The sequence below is a fragment of the Vicugna pacos genome, chromosome 7, assembly GCF_048564905.1.
Source record: "Vicugna pacos chromosome 7, VicPac4, whole genome shotgun sequence".
NCBI lineage: Eukaryota > Metazoa > Chordata > Mammalia > Artiodactyla > Camelidae > Vicugna > Vicugna pacos.
Genome location: NC_132993.1, coordinates 47,417,044 through 47,432,475, shown reverse-complemented (window position 1 = coordinate 47,432,475; position 15,432 = coordinate 47,417,044). Strand labels below are relative to the sequence as shown.

The 15,432-nt window shown below is 38.5% G+C and overlaps 1 protein-coding gene across 1 annotated transcript in view; it reads left to right on the top strand.

Moving 5' to 3' along the window:
• DNAH11 (dynein axonemal heavy chain 11) overlaps positions 1–15,432 on the top strand; it is a 275,861-nt gene that overhangs the window by 37,142 nt on the left and 223,287 nt on the right. Inside the window, exons 10-20 of the mRNA XM_072964862.1 lie at positions 957–1,094; positions 1,410–1,534; positions 2,080–2,275; positions 4,554–4,658; positions 4,805–5,197; positions 7,135–7,467; positions 7,671–7,925; positions 8,009–8,178; positions 8,626–8,848; positions 13,087–13,203; positions 13,309–13,395. Coding sequence (XP_072820963.1) covers positions 957–1,094; positions 1,410–1,534; positions 2,080–2,275; positions 4,554–4,658; positions 4,805–5,197; positions 7,135–7,467; positions 7,671–7,925; positions 8,009–8,178; positions 8,626–8,848; positions 13,087–13,203; positions 13,309–13,395 — 2,142 coding nt within the window. The remainder of the gene's footprint in view (positions 1–956; positions 1,095–1,409; positions 1,535–2,079; positions 2,276–4,553; positions 4,659–4,804; positions 5,198–7,134; positions 7,468–7,670; positions 7,926–8,008; positions 8,179–8,625; positions 8,849–13,086; positions 13,204–13,308; positions 13,396–15,432) is intronic.

Genomic DNA, 15,432 nt, shown 5'->3' with positions numbered 1-15,432 from the left:
GCATGAGGTCCTGGGTTCAATCCCTAGTACCTCCCTTATCTAAGAATGAATAAATAAATAAATAAATAAATGTAATTAACTCCCCCAATCAAAAAAAATTGGCTTTGAGAAAACAAATTGTAGCAGATATCCAAAAAAATTTCCAATATATTTATTGAAAAAAAATTTGTGTAAAAGTAGACCTGCAAAGTTCAAGCCCATGTTGTTGAAGGGCCAACTATTGTTTCTTTTCACTCATAATTTTACCAGCATAGGTTCAGCCTGCCCTGCCCTAATTCTTTTTCTGAGAATCTAATTATCTCAAGGCATTGGTTTCAACCAGGACTTTCACATTAAAGGAGCTGTATGCCTGTGGAGTGATTGTCTTTGGTTAACAGGTCACCACTGCTGGCCCAACTGCTGTGTGTTGGGTGGGGGTGGTTGGGTCCTGTGGTACAAAACCTGGGTGGCCACGGACAGGACAGTCACAGTGGCTGATACTTCTGGTGTAATTATTCATGTGTGACCTAGAGGTGTTCGATATGGATATTCTTATTCTAAAGAATGTATGTGTGGAGGGGAAAAACAAATAACAAGTACATAATCTTGCTTCTTGCTTCTGTTCTTATACCTGCAAAGAAAACATCTTCTAAAACGTTTCCTGGTGCCCCACAGGAAGCAGTCGTGCTGGCTGTCATCAGGATTGCCGATAGACAGTGTCTCATTTCTGACTCTTTATTTTCTGCTGAGGAAGGGAAACTGCTTTACATGTAGAATTTGCTTTATTGGGTATATAGAAGTTTTAGCGAGGTGCTAAAGTATGTTTCAGATTTTGAGACATGGCCGGATACTTGCAGGGATCTAGATTTGGACTCTTTGTCTAGGCAGGTAGGAGGTTTAATGGGGGAAATAGTGAACTGAGTATTTGTATTAAGAAGTCACAGTTGTTAACCTTTCTTTCACTTTGATTTTTATAGCTTTTAACCGTATTTGGGAATTTTCTTGAGAAACCAGTTGTCATGGAAATTTTCAGCCCACATTACAGCACACTCGTGCACATGCTCAATGCAGAGCTGGATGTGTGTAAGCAGTTGTATAATGAACACATGAAGCAGGTGAGTGGGGGATAAAGTCAAGCACATCCACAGTGTCATGTTGTGGGTCAGAGTATCAAGTAGAACTACATTTAATGATACCTAAAGATCAGATGGAGGCACTGAAGTTTTTATGCTTTTCTTTAATTGGTTTCCTTCATGGGTCTGAGGAACCTACTTGAGGACCATAACTTTTCTAGTAATCAAGCTAGTTAGCACATATGCTCTATGTATTCGTACTGTGAAAGTACCAAAATGAACAATTGCTTACAAGGTTGGAATGCACTCTGATTAAATGTTCCCTTTCTTTCTCTTCACCACAATATCAATTTGCAGATTGAACAGGGAAATGTAGTTCTTAACAAGAATATGCCATTTACCTCAGGAAATATCAAATGGGCTGAAGAGGTCCTTGATCGACTTCACATGTTTTGGTCAAACTTTGCATCTCTCTGTTATCTGTAAGTAGTTAGGTTTTTATGCAGAAATTATCCCTGTGACACATGTAATTTTTATGTAGAGTAGTGAGCTGTTCATTTCAGTGTGTAAAGAGTCATTGTTCTTTTCATTGGCTGGGCTCATTGAGAGGGATTTATCCTGTCGTTTTGCAGTATGTTTAATAGGACTTGTAACTTCGTATATTTCCATGTCTTTTTTTTTTTCTTTTCACTTTTCCATTTCACTCACAATAGGTTTGTAGGTTTTTGTTACTGTTTTTCCTTTCTCTAGTAATTAGCACTCCTTTTAAAGACTTTTGGATCTTTGTTTTCTTTGTAAGAATTGATAACTTGTTGATGTTTGCATTGAACTGAATCTTTGGAGTTCCATTTATTTCATAACTATGTCTTTTAAGGCAAAGACTACTCGTAAGCATTATTTGGCTTTTATTGGTTTTTGTCCTATTTTATAGTGTATTTTGTTATATTTTCTAATGTGTATTATGGTAAAGCAATTAAGCTGAAATCTGTTGAATAAATAGGAAAGTAGCAAAACTGTATTCCTGCAGATTCTTGGAAAGTCCTGATGATGCCTTGGTTTATCAGAAATATGTTGAAATGACAACTTTACTAGACCAGTTTGAAAATCGCATCTATAACGAATGGAAAAGTAATGTGGATGAAATCTGTGAATTCAGCTTAAATCAACCGTTAGTTAAATTCAGTGCCGTAAATGGTCTCCTCAGTGTCAACTTTGACCCAAAGGTAGGGGTTTGATGTTTATAAGATGTTTTATAGGTACCCTTTGTATTATAAGGATATTCCTGATGCCTCCAGTCATTTATATTTTACTTTGGAAAAATGTCAGGGCTTTGAGGAATGAAACTAAAAACAACTTCAAATAGGGCTTTGTTTTAACGAGTTGTTTACCAGATTTTATATTATTATTATTTTGTCTGGTAATTATTTATTTGCCACTCCCACTTTACTGGATAATGAGTTACTTGGAAGTAGGGTTCATTTCGTCTTTGTGTTTTGTGTGTCTAGCGTAGTGTCTGGCACCTGGTAATGCTACCTAAATACCTACCTGTCAGTTCAATTGAATAGAATCGTTAGTCTTTGGTCAGATGTTTTCTGACTTACGTCTTCTTGCCCTGTCTTCAGCAGTATGCCTGTATGCCTAAGAAGTGGGCAAGTTAGCCTCACTGAGTTTAATGGTCACAGTCTCTACCCAAATTCTTGACTGTTTTCCTACAATATTACAAAGAGTAGCATCACTTAATTTTTCTTATTAGCCTCAGCACACACACACAAGTAAATGACCTTGAGAACTGAGGATTTGCTCTACCAATTGATTTCATAAAACCAATTTATGGAAACTGAATTCCTGAGATGTTTTAGGAAGAATCCCTACGATTCTACCGGAGGGGATTATAAGCACAAAAAAATATATTGTACTAGTTAGCCTATGGAGTGGCAACATAAAGTCAACTCCTTTACTTTTTAAGCATATTATGTGGTCTTTTCCTCTGAACGTGTGATTTAGGGCTACAGTCAGTTCTGCTACAACATGACATACACATTCCTAAAAATTACTGGACTATGAAAGGTTGCACAATAAAAAGTACAGGGCTTATGGGGAAAATGAGGGTTAGGATACAGCACTCAAAAACTTTGTCAGTGATATATTTAGAAAATGTCAGAGAGAGACAAATACTGTATGATATCACTTATCTGTGGAATCTAAAAAATACAACAAAATAGTGAATATAACAAAAAGCAGACTCAAATATTAATTACTGTATATAAAAATAAATTAAAAAATTTCTTCTGTATAGCACAGGGAACTATGTTCGGTATGTTGTAATAGCCTTTAATGAAAACAAATATATGTATATAATGCATAACTGGACATTATGCTGTACACCAGAGATTGGTGCATAGTAACCGATGATACTTCAACTTAAAAAAAGAAGAAGAAAAAAGCATACTCACAGAGAACAAACCAGTGGTTACCAGTGGGCAGAGGGAAGGGTGGAGGGGCAGTACAGGGGTGAGGGGATAAGAGGTACAAACTATGAGGTATAAAATAAGCTATAAGGATATATTGTACAGAACAGGGGATATGGCCAGTATTTTGTAATAATGATAAGTGATTTGGAGTATAACCTTTAAAAATTGTGAATCACTTTATTATACACCTGTAACTTATATGTTGTGTAGTCACTACTAACAAAGTAACAATAAAAACAGGAGAAAAAAAAAGGAACCCAGGAAAAACAGGAGCATGGTTTACACATTTTAAATGGTTAAATGGTTATACATAAATACTACAATGAACATGACACTTTCCCTTGACAAAGTCCTAAATTTTGCCCATGGAGGTGGATGTTGGAGGGTTGGAGCTGGTGCATTAATGGGAAGTGGAGGAAAGGAGGGTTATCTGAAACCACACAAAAGGTTGTATCACTGGAAGTGGATGGGCATGGCTCATCACACCTGTGAGCGGAGGTACCTGGTGGATGTTCACGATGTGTGCATATGAGTATTTTGCATATTTTTAAGTTTTTACACTGAGTTGGGTGTGATTTTTAGTGTTTAGTGTTTCTTGCTGATGAAACTACAGATAAGCAAAGACAAAACTAGTGGTATGCTCAGATTGCTCCCTGGTATGTAATCAAGTTAGAACAAATTTGTTTTCAAAACAAGCTTTGTAATGGAGGTAACTGTTCTGGGCGCTGGAAAAAGATGTAGGTCCATTTATAGCCTTCCATTTCCAATCTTGGTGTGCATATGTTGCTGTGTCTTGCTTGAATTATTCCGCTGACACTGAGCTACAGTCAATGATTTATGCCTTTACTATTTATATTTCTATATCATATGGAGTGTATGAGTGTTTTCATAAAGTACATGAAACAGAAGCTCTTTACCTTGAAAATATGGTAATCTTTGGATGAAATATTAAGTGTTCTGATTTTAACTTGTGTTAAAAATAGAATGATATTCTTAAAATATGTAATAATCCTCACTTTTCTTTTAATAGTTAGTGGCTGTATTAAGAGATGTGAAATACCTTTTGATGTTGAAGAAATCAGACATACCGGATTCAGCCTTAGCCATCTTCGAAAAAAGAAACACTATTTTAAAGGTCTGTGTTTTCAGATATTAGGGCATGTTATGAATAGAAATATTTTGAACTTTAATTATTATGTAGACCTATGATACTTTTATGCCTCTGAGATAGAAACTTTAACATATTTGGCATTTTTTGTTTTGGGGTTTTCTTTCTCTCAGTACATTGGGAATCTTGAACTTCTTGTGCAAGGATACAATAAACTGAAGCAGACTCTTCTGGAAGTTGAATACCCCCTGATTGAAGATGAGCTGATGGCAGTGGATGAGGAGCTGTGGGCAGCTGCCACATCGCTGACGTGGCAGGACGACTGCTGGGAAGACATCGAGAGGGTGAAGGTGTCCACCTCTGAGTTGGAACGCAGAGTGGAGCGTGCACAGAGCAATGTTAAAGTGATTCAGCAGATGATGAGGGCGTGGGCCGAGTGCACGCTCCTTCCCAGGAGAGAGCACAGACGGGAGACCGCCTTTACTTGGGAAGACAAGGGTGATTTGTTTGCTAAAAAATACAAGCTGATCCAAGACGATGGCTGCAAGATACACAACTTGGTGGAGGTATTTGCTTTTAAGGTTTTGAAATTAATAGCAGATCCTATTATTTAGCTTAGAAAAGAGCAAACATATGTAACCTAATGATGTAAGACTCTTATTGGGCCTGAAAGAGCTTTGTATATGGTTTTGTTAAGAGTTGAAAGTGGAAGATTTCAAGCTTCTTTCCTTAACTTCCCTCACGGTTGTCATTTCTGAGAGAAGAGATAGGAATGTGAGATCTTTTGATGATACAGAAAGGCTAGAGATGAGATCCTTATGTTGGTCATAGTTATCTCCTATTTTGGATGCTGTCAGTAGCTACCACTGTTGAATGGCTCTGTGTGCATCCACTTTGTTTACGTCATCTCGTATAACCCTCTCAGCCATCTCCTAAGGATGGCAACAATAGTTACTCTCTTTGTAACAAATATTTGAGTTTTTAAAACAGTAATAGGCACCATTCCAGGGTTATCAGTTGAAGAAAAGATAAATGAAACAGCAACAAAAACAAAAAACAGAAAGCAGAGAAATAAAAGTGGAAAACAAAAAAGTCTCTTGGACCTTACATCCTAGTCAGGGAAGACAGAAAGAGAAACACAAATATGTAGTGTCTGAATTGGTCATGGGAGCAAAAAAGCAGAGATGGGGGGAAGAGAATCAGCGGGGATGGGGTAGAGATTTTACATGAGGTGGATAGAAAGGCCTCTTTACTAAGGTAGTGTTTCTGCAAAGAACTGAAAGGGAATGAGCCATATGGAAAGTGGAAGAAGGCTGTTCTGCGTCTCAAAGTACAAAAGCTTTGAGGTAAGAGCCTGGAAAGGTCTACTACCTAAGGATGAGTTAGAGAGCCAGGAGGCCTGAAGCAGAATTTGCAAGGGGAATGAATAGTCATAGGGGATGAATTTTGAAAGGGACTAAGGGCACATCGCATGGGACCAACAGGCCATTTTGAGAACTTTGGGTTTTACCCTGAGGGAAAATAGCAGACAGCGACTGGCTGCTCAAAGAGTGTAAGAGTGTAAGAGTTCCCTGTTGAGTGTAAACCACACAGAGAAACCATTAAGGGGTATGTCTATAATCCAGGTAATGATGGCTTCGGTCTGGGTGGTAGTGATAAAAGCAGTTGTTTGCTGGATGTATTTTGAAGGCAGAGCCAAGAGGATTTGCTGTGATAAGTCAGAGGAGAGAGAAGTCAAGGATGACTTGGAGGTGTTTAGTCTGGGCAGCTGGAAGAATGGAGTTTCCCCATACTGATGTGAGGAGGACTGTTGGGGCAGATTTTGTAAGGAAAAGACAGGATTTGTCTTCAGGAATGTTAGAGATGCCTGCTCAAGCGGAGATCCTAGGCTGGCATTGCAATTGTGAGTCTGGAGTTCAGGGGAGAAATCCAGGCAAGTGACATAGAATTGAGTCAGAAGCGTATATATCATATGGAAAGCCAGGGACTTAGGTGGCTTCATGCAGGGATTAATTATGGATAGAGAAGATGTCTAAGGATTGGTCTTGAGGTTGTCCCCGAGGCCAGGGAGAAGAGGAGGACTGAGCACAGGATCCTGCAAAAGAAGCCAGTGAAGTAGGAGGAAAATCAAGGGAGGTGAAGTCCTGGGAACCAAGGCAAGAAGGGATTTCAAGAAGGAAGAAGTTTTCAACTCTGTCCTATCCTGATTTAGGTCCAGCACATGAGGACTGAGATGAAACATCCAGTGTGGCATACATCCAACATGGCAACATTTAAATATCCTTTAAAGAGTGACTCTTGAATGCATTGTATAAATAAACTAAACGTTACAAAGTCCTGCTTAGATCTTTACCATCTAGCCTGAGATTCTGCAACCTAGCCTTAGAATGTTCCTGTGTTGTGCCCCCAAATGCAGCCCTTTTCACAAACCATCTAAATGGACAGTTTCATTTTTATACTCACTATCATTTATACTCATCTATTACTACTTGTCTGTTTGTAGGAAAATAGGAAGCTCTTCAAAGCTGATCCTTCTCTGGACACCTGGAAGATTTATGTAGAATTCATTGATGACATTGTGGTGGAAGGCTTTTTTCAAGCTATAATGCATGACTTAGACTTCTTTCTGATGAACACGGAGAAACGATTGAAACCTGCGCCATTTTTTCAAGCACAAATGATCTTGATGCCCCCCGAGATTCTGTTTAAACCTTCTTTAGAAAGAGAGGCTGGGGATGGCTTCTATGATCTGGTGGAAGAAATGCTATGCAATAGTTTCAGAATGTCTGCCCAGATGAAGCGAGTTGCAGCACATCTGGAAATAGCAAATTATCAGGTATTTTATGTGCTAATGGGTAGTTGCTTTTATGTTAATGATTGACAAGTAAATTGTGGTGACAGGGAGCATGGGGAAAGGAGGAGAAGTTGGAAAAGGCAGCATGATTTTTGATTTGACCAACTCTTCTTTGAATAATTGCCTAAGATAATGTTATTTTGTTAGATTGGTTTTAATAAGTGCTTGGCTTCCGTCTCATTTAGAATGATATGGACAACATGTTAGGCCTGACGGCAGGCAGGCAGGAAATAATGAAGAGAGTGGTAGATGTTATCAACAAAGTCTTGGACTTCAGAAAGACCCTGGATGCATATGCTTACCTCTGGGTGGATGACCGAGCCGAGTTCCTGAAGCACTTCCTCCTGTACGGCCACACTGCATCATCTGAGGATGGGGATCTGCATGCAGATGAAGATGGTCCTGAACAACCACCAACTCTTGGGCAGTTCAAAGAGCAGGCAAGGAGAACCTTTAGTGTTTAATGTAGTTACTGTCTTTGGATTGAGTTGTTCTGGTCATTATTATTTTTTTCTAATTATAGATTGACATTTATGAGGCTCTGTATGTTCAGATGAGCAAGTTTGATGACTTCCGAGTGTTTGACAGTTGGTTCAAGGTGGATATGAAACCTTTCAAAGTGACCTTGCTCAACATGATTCGGAAGTGGAGCTGGATGTTTCAGGAGCATCTTTTGAGATTTGTCATCGACAGGTGGGCTTTCATGCTTTGGTATTTGGAATTACAACTTGTCACACTTGACTGCTTTCTAAAATGAGATGGTATTTTTTTTTTTAATTGAAGTGTAGTCAGTTACCGTGTGTCAATTTCTGGTGTATAGCACAACGTTCCAGTCATGTGTGTATGTGTGTGTGTATATATACATATATACATTTTCATTAAAGGTTATTACAAGATACTGAATATAGTTCCATGTGCTATACAGAAGACATTTTTTGAATCTATTTTTATGTATAGTGGAGGTAGTAATTGTAAGAACATTAAAATGATCAGTTTTATAATAAAGTAGTATTTAATCAGGTAAATAATGAAAATAAGAGTCAGAAGCCTTATACTTGGAAATATTTTAATGAGCTTAATTTGTGTTAGTATGTGTGTATATATGTATGGCTACGTGTGTGTGTGTGTATGTTTTTGTAGTCTGAATGAGCTACAAGAATTTATAAAGGAGACAGATGCTGGACTTCAGAGAGAATTAAGTGAAGGCGACCATGATGGTTTGGTTGATATCATGGGGCATCTTCTGGCTGTAAGAAGCCGACAGAGAGCTACTGATGAACTCTTTGAACCACTGAAAGAAACTATCACGCTGTTGGAAAGCTATGGCCGGAAGATGCCTGAGCAAGTCTATATGCAGCTAGAGGTCAGTGCACTGGTAAAATCATCATGATTGCCATAAATTGAACATCTTTAGCAAAGTTCTTTCCATGCACTCTCTAATGACATCCTCATAACAGCCTTTACTGTAGACGTTTGTGTTTTCATTTTACTGCTTAGGAATCTGAAGCTTAAATGGTTTTAATAACTTCCTTAAGGTCACACAAGTAGTAAAGCCAGCCCACACAAATCGAGGGGTCTCATGCCAGTCCTCAATCTTCACCACTGTGTTCCACTGCCTGCTTGTTAGGAGGTATTTAGGTAATAGAGAACCTCTCAGTTATTTTTTGAGTTGCCCTTTTATCATCAGTTTCACACATGAAATAAATCCCAGCTCTCTTTCATCTAAAATTGCCTGTCAGTTGAGGTGTGTCCTAGTCTTTGGAAACATGTTGTGGACATGTTAATAAAGAATAAAGCTCAATTTGGATAGAGGAATCACTGATTTCTAAAAGAGATTTCTATGTCATTGTCCTGTTTCCGTGCTCTGGAGTGACTTGGAGACTGCTGTGTGCCAGACAATGAACGAAGTCTTTGTAATTATAACTGAAACCATGAATAAAAATCTCACAGTTCAGGCTCTATTCCCAGGCCCACGGTGAACTTCTGTAGATAGTTTATATATTTACATCATCCACCAGCTTCCAGGATGGACTTACATTTAGCCTCACAAATGTGGTCAGTGGATACATTAACTAAAAAATGTTGCTGAATTCTATCTAGTTCAGTGACTAGAGCATGGAACTAAAACTGAGACTTGATTTCTGTGAGTCTGCCTCATCTGCTTGCTTCAGAGCATGCTTCCTCTTGAATAAAATACCCCTCGAGATCCCTCATTTAAAAAAAATTGAACTGTTTCCAGTTTTCTGCTTCCAAACTGTGTGTTTTTTTAAATTCAGGTGAAATTCAGAGTTAAAACAGCATAGTAAGTTACTGTTTCCAAGTATGTGGCATTTAGTACATTGACCGTGTTGTGTAACCATTCCCCCTATCTAGTTTCAAAACTCTCTCATCACTTCTGAAAAAACCTCCTTGTCCATGAGCTGTCATTCCCCCTGCTCCCTCCACCACCAATCTGTGGCTACCACCAATCTTTTTGTCTCAGTGGGTTTCTTTATTCTAGATGCTTTATATAAATGGAATTACACAGCAGACAATCTTTTGTGTACATCTTTCACTGGGCATAATACTTCTGAGGTTCATGCATGTTGTAGCGTATATCACTATGTCATTCCCTTTTATGGCTGAATAATACTCCATTGTATATATATATATACACACCATAGTTTGTTTAGCTTACCTGTTGACAGACATTTTGGCTATTTCCATCTTTTGGCTATTGTGAATAAAGACGCTGTGAACATTGGTGCAGTATTTATGTACCTGTTTTCAGTTCCTTTTGGAGAACACTTAGGAGTGGAATTGCTGGGTCATGCAGTAATTCTAACTTTAACTTTTGGAGAAACCACCAAAATGTTATTCACAGCAGCTGCTGCATTTTATATCCCTCATTTTGTTTTGTGAAGATTAAATGCAACAGTGTAATTATAAGTCTTTCTTGACCGCCACAAATTACTGTATCTGAGCTATTAAGTTTTATTTAAGTATAAAACTGTCCTTAGAACTGGAAATACATATATCTGTGGAGTGAGAGCAGATATGGATAGATAGATACATAGCAAGAGTGAGAGATGAAATAGTTACAGTAGAGCACACTACAAATGTTAGTTTTTGGAAAGATTTGGATATTCTTTGATCTCAGATCTCAAACGTTAAAAATACATCATATAGAGAAACCAGTCAGAAGATAAGTGATTGATAGGGAGATTTTGGCCGTGGCCTCCAGAATTTGTATTATAGAAGTTGGGCTCATACATCACTAAAGCTAGGGCCCAGTAATTTCGTTTTCCATTTTTAAGGCTGACAAATTCCTGATGCATAGAACACGTTATGTTGTACATAGTTCACTAGTGAGCTAGTGAGGAGAGTGGATGTGGAGACACGTTCCATCAGATCACTTGGTTCTGACTCTTGTCTTAGCTTACCCATTTATAAAAGCGGGGGGGGGGGTGCATCTATTTAATTTCTGTGCTGTAGTCAGGTGGGACATTTAAAAATCTTTAACGCGTTGTCTTAGTTTACACACTTTCTAATGGACTTGTACATTTCCAACATGAGTGAAAAAGCAAATGTAGTATTGTGATTTTTTTTTTCTGTAAATATAAAATAAAAGTTTGGCTCACTACATAAGGTTTGGCTGTATTTAAAATATTAGGCTTCCCAGGATTTCAAAAGTGGGCCACACTTCTAGTTGTGTATATGTCTTGATGCCAGTAATTCAGGGTGGCCAGGAGGAAAAACAAGGTTTATAGGCGGCATGAGTTGCTTGTGGAGGATAACATTGCCCCAGATCTGTTTTAATTACAGCAACTTTTGACGGTTACTGTTTCTCCATCATCTTGAGCAGTCATAATATTTCTCAAAACCTGCCTTAACTTTCTCTGATAAAAGCCCCTAATATGGCTGTGTCCTCACACCCAATCCACTGTACATTCTGCAGCTCCATGAAACTTCTGATCCACAGATTTTATCAAGTCCCTTCCCCACTAAGAAACCTTTATTGACTGCCTGTAGCCTCGGAATCCTGTTCAGGTTCCATACAGCCCACACTGTCGCTCCATCCTGGATGGTGATCTTACCTCACAGCATGCTGAGGAATCTTACCCTCATCTCTGCCAGTTGAAACCAGTGATTCCTTTGAGCCTCAGATTCACTGTTACCCCCTTGAGTGGATGAGTATCAGAGAGACTTTGGAGGCCATCTGATCTTTTGGTTTTCAATGAAAATTTATTCTTTATCAAGTGGAAGCTTCTTTGGAATTCCTGAATACAATGCAGATAACAGCAGGTGCAGTGTAGGTGAAGGGTAAGGGGCTTGGGCCCGCTAATGTGACCTCTCTGTGTCTTCCATCCCATGGCCCCGAAGGGACTCCGTGTGACATATGGGTTCCATAGGGTCACTTGGAAATGCAAGGGGAGGCTGCAGAGTTTTGATGAGAAGAAGGAGAGAAGCTGAAGGTCAGGAAGCTTTAGAGTCCAGGTCCCGTGGTCAGTGGCCTGGTTGAGTATTCCTGTCATGATACCATGTTGCCTCCCAGGCATTTTAATTCTGTAGTACATCACCCTTCTGATGGAAGTTAACACATCTGTCATGTCGAATAGTGATTTTGGGTGCCTCTCATTCACTCTGACAGATGATACAACAATTTTAAGCTGAAGGTGATTTGTCTTTGCTGCCCTCTGCCACCACGCAGATACAATTTCTACTTAGCACGGTGCACGCTGCATAATTGGCAGTTAGTGAATCATTCATCAAATATTTATTGAGGGTTACAAAATACTCTTTAGAACCTTTGGTTTTTCTACTTCCGTGGTGCAAGTAGGATTCCATCACTGTGGGTGGTTCTGTGTGACAGAACAACTTTGGTGTTCTGGGAGATGACCCAGAGAAACAGTGCTTTCATAGTCTGGACACCAGGAATGCTTTTCAGCAGCAGTTACGCACAAGGGCTCTTCAAAGAAAGTTGCCGTTTGTCCTGTTTGCTTTGTAGTCAGGGACAGCCAGGTGCAGTTGCTACCTGAACAGTTCATTGCTGCTTGTGATCTACATCAAGTAGGAATTAACCTTCCCTTAGCCTCATCTTACTTCAGAAATCCATGAACCCAGTTGTTCAAATTCTCCATCAAGACCGGATACACACACAGCTTTGGCAGCCAGAGGAAAACAAAGGATAAGATTGATTCACATTTTCATCTCTGCCCCACCAGATTCCGAGCATCTTTTTTCACTTGCTAAACATGACTCCATCTCTAGTTGTTAGATCGGCAAAGTCATTTCCGGAGCACTTTAATTTTGTTATCTTAACAGCAGAACAATTTGGAAATTTGTGCTTCTTTTGAGAAGATTTTAATTTGTTCTGAGGTAAATCTAACACTGAAGGACAACTCTGTTTTATGCTTGGAAGCTGTGACCACAGAGGTGCCATTGGGTCAACCTGGCTCTGAGCCTTTTAGTCAGTTTAATCCTGGGGGGGATAAACTCTTCTTACACAAGAATGAAAGGCTGTCATGGGTTAGTATAAAGAGATTAGAGCAATTTAATCCTATGGAGTTGATTTGTTTCAGGGATTGAAATAATCTTCCATTTGCACCTTTGTTTTTGTAGGAATTACCTGAAAGATGGGAAACTACGAAAAAGATTGCAGCAACTGTCCGGCATGAAGTTTCACCTCTCCAAAATGCAGAGGTCACTCTTATAAGGAAAAAATGTATTTTGTTCGATGTAAGCTAGCTAACAAGTTTTTGTTTTTATTTCTTTCTTAAAGGTTTTCTAAAGATAATTGAAGCTGTTTGAGATTAACATTTGGTTTTTTTCTGCCTTGATCAGGAGAAGCAGGCAGACTTCACAGAGAGATTCAGACTCTACGCTCCTCTTGGTTTTAATGCAGAAAGTCCATACACAGTGCTCGATAAGGTAACACTGATCTCAGTTATCGTGTGTGTTACAGTAGCAATTTTAGAACATAAATTTGCTTACAGAGATACTGCCATATTTTGCCTTAGTTTTGCAATTAGTTATGAGTTGAGGATTAACTATTTAAAACCGACTTTACTGTATATGTCAAGAACTTTAAGCATATTGCCTATATTATTTCTTTCAGTTCTTGTATTATCCCTATGATGTAGTTTCTATTCTCCTTTTTTCAGATAAAGAGGCAATCATGTATAATGACTTGTTGGAGATTACACAATTAGTGACGGAACTAGTATTAAAGTTCCAGCTGTCTCTTTTTTGAAAATGATTATTAACCATTATACTATTTCCCATATGACATTTTGTATGTGTAGTTATATGTATTTTCTGGGGGGTGGGGTGGGTAATTAGGTTTATTTATTTATTTTGATGGAGGTACTGGGGATTGAACCCAGGACCTTATGCATGCTAAGCACACACTCTACCAATGAGCTATACCCTCCCTCCATAACTTTTAATCGTGGTAAGGAAAGCCCATAACTTTTTTTCTCTCTGATTTATGTTTATTACCTCATCTATACTTTCTTCTTACTCTGATTCCACGCCCTCTCCCACACCCCTGACTACACATTGTATCTGCACCCTCCCAGTCCGCAAGTATGCATTGTATGATTTCCTGGAGGTGGAGAGTGTTTCAGGGAGTTTCAAATGAACGCTTATAACTTGTTCTTAATTCTAGACACATGTATTCTTGAGTCCTTCAATCCTAGTTTATAATGAATTGCTTTATTATAATTGACTATAAGGAAGAATATAATGAGCAAATAATCAAAAATGGTGAGTAATTCATGAGGCTTGAAAAAATGTTTTAAACTTTTATTAGAAAAATAATATCTTTGTTTGTCAAAGAATTCTTAACCTAGCAGCCAAAATGAAAAAATGACTGAAGTTGAGATTCAGGGGCTGGGAATATTTCTGAGCTCTTCATCTAGGCTGCCATCCTGGTTTTACTTCATGCTAGAGATAGTCCTTACTCCTTAGGATGCTGTAAAACTTGGAGCTGACATCGTTTTCACTTCTCTTTCCAAATTTTGAGTTGAATTCAGTTTTAACTACTTTAAACCATTCAGAAAACACCATTCTATAACATAAGGTCTTCTCTTTCATTTGGCTGAAGAAAAGTGGTTAATATATTCACTAGAAAGGGAGTAGTTTAGAATATGCTAATAGAGTGTGTGGGTTTTTTTTTTTTTCCAAGATTATATCTAAATTGCAGGTGGCCTGAACAGATTGTAGATGGGAAGACATTTCTACTTGACTAACCAATGTGCTCTGTGTAAACATTTACTGCAGTTATCATTTATTGAATCCTATCATTGGCATTCTGGACTATAACACCAGACAGTTACATGTTTGAAAGTCAGATATTTATCTTTATACCTACAGAATGTGTTGGGCGATGTTTTGAATATAGTTGGACTAGGTTACCTTTATCTTAGTCATTTTCCTGTGTGTGTGTTCAGCAAGCATATCAAATGTTCATCTAACTTGCTGCAACCAAAGTCACGTATGTGCTTGTTTTGGGCTGGCACAGTAGGTCTTAGCATCAAGGCACCTCACTCCTCCAAGCATTAGGGGGAGTTTAATGGTGAATCTCTCCTTTTATAACTGATTCCTTGGTAAAGTTATATTTTGTACTATTGTTTCTTGATAGCCAAAGATACCATGAACAGTTGAATTAAATAAGTGGCTATATATTCCTAGGAATAATTGAATTAGTATAAATAATAGGGGAAATAATTTAAAATAAGTGAAAGGACTGTTGGCTCTGGGGAGTATGGTAGACTAGTCCTTTTGAAAATCCCTCTTTTGTAAAACAGATGTGACACATGTTCACAAATAGGTAATTTTAAATCAATTGCTGAGCTCCCTAGAGAACAATAGAAATCTCTAAAGGGCAGGGAAATGGAGTAGCTGAACCCAGGATGGAAAGCAGGGCAGACATAGAAGTCTATTGCTGTCAGGGCAATTAAAAGT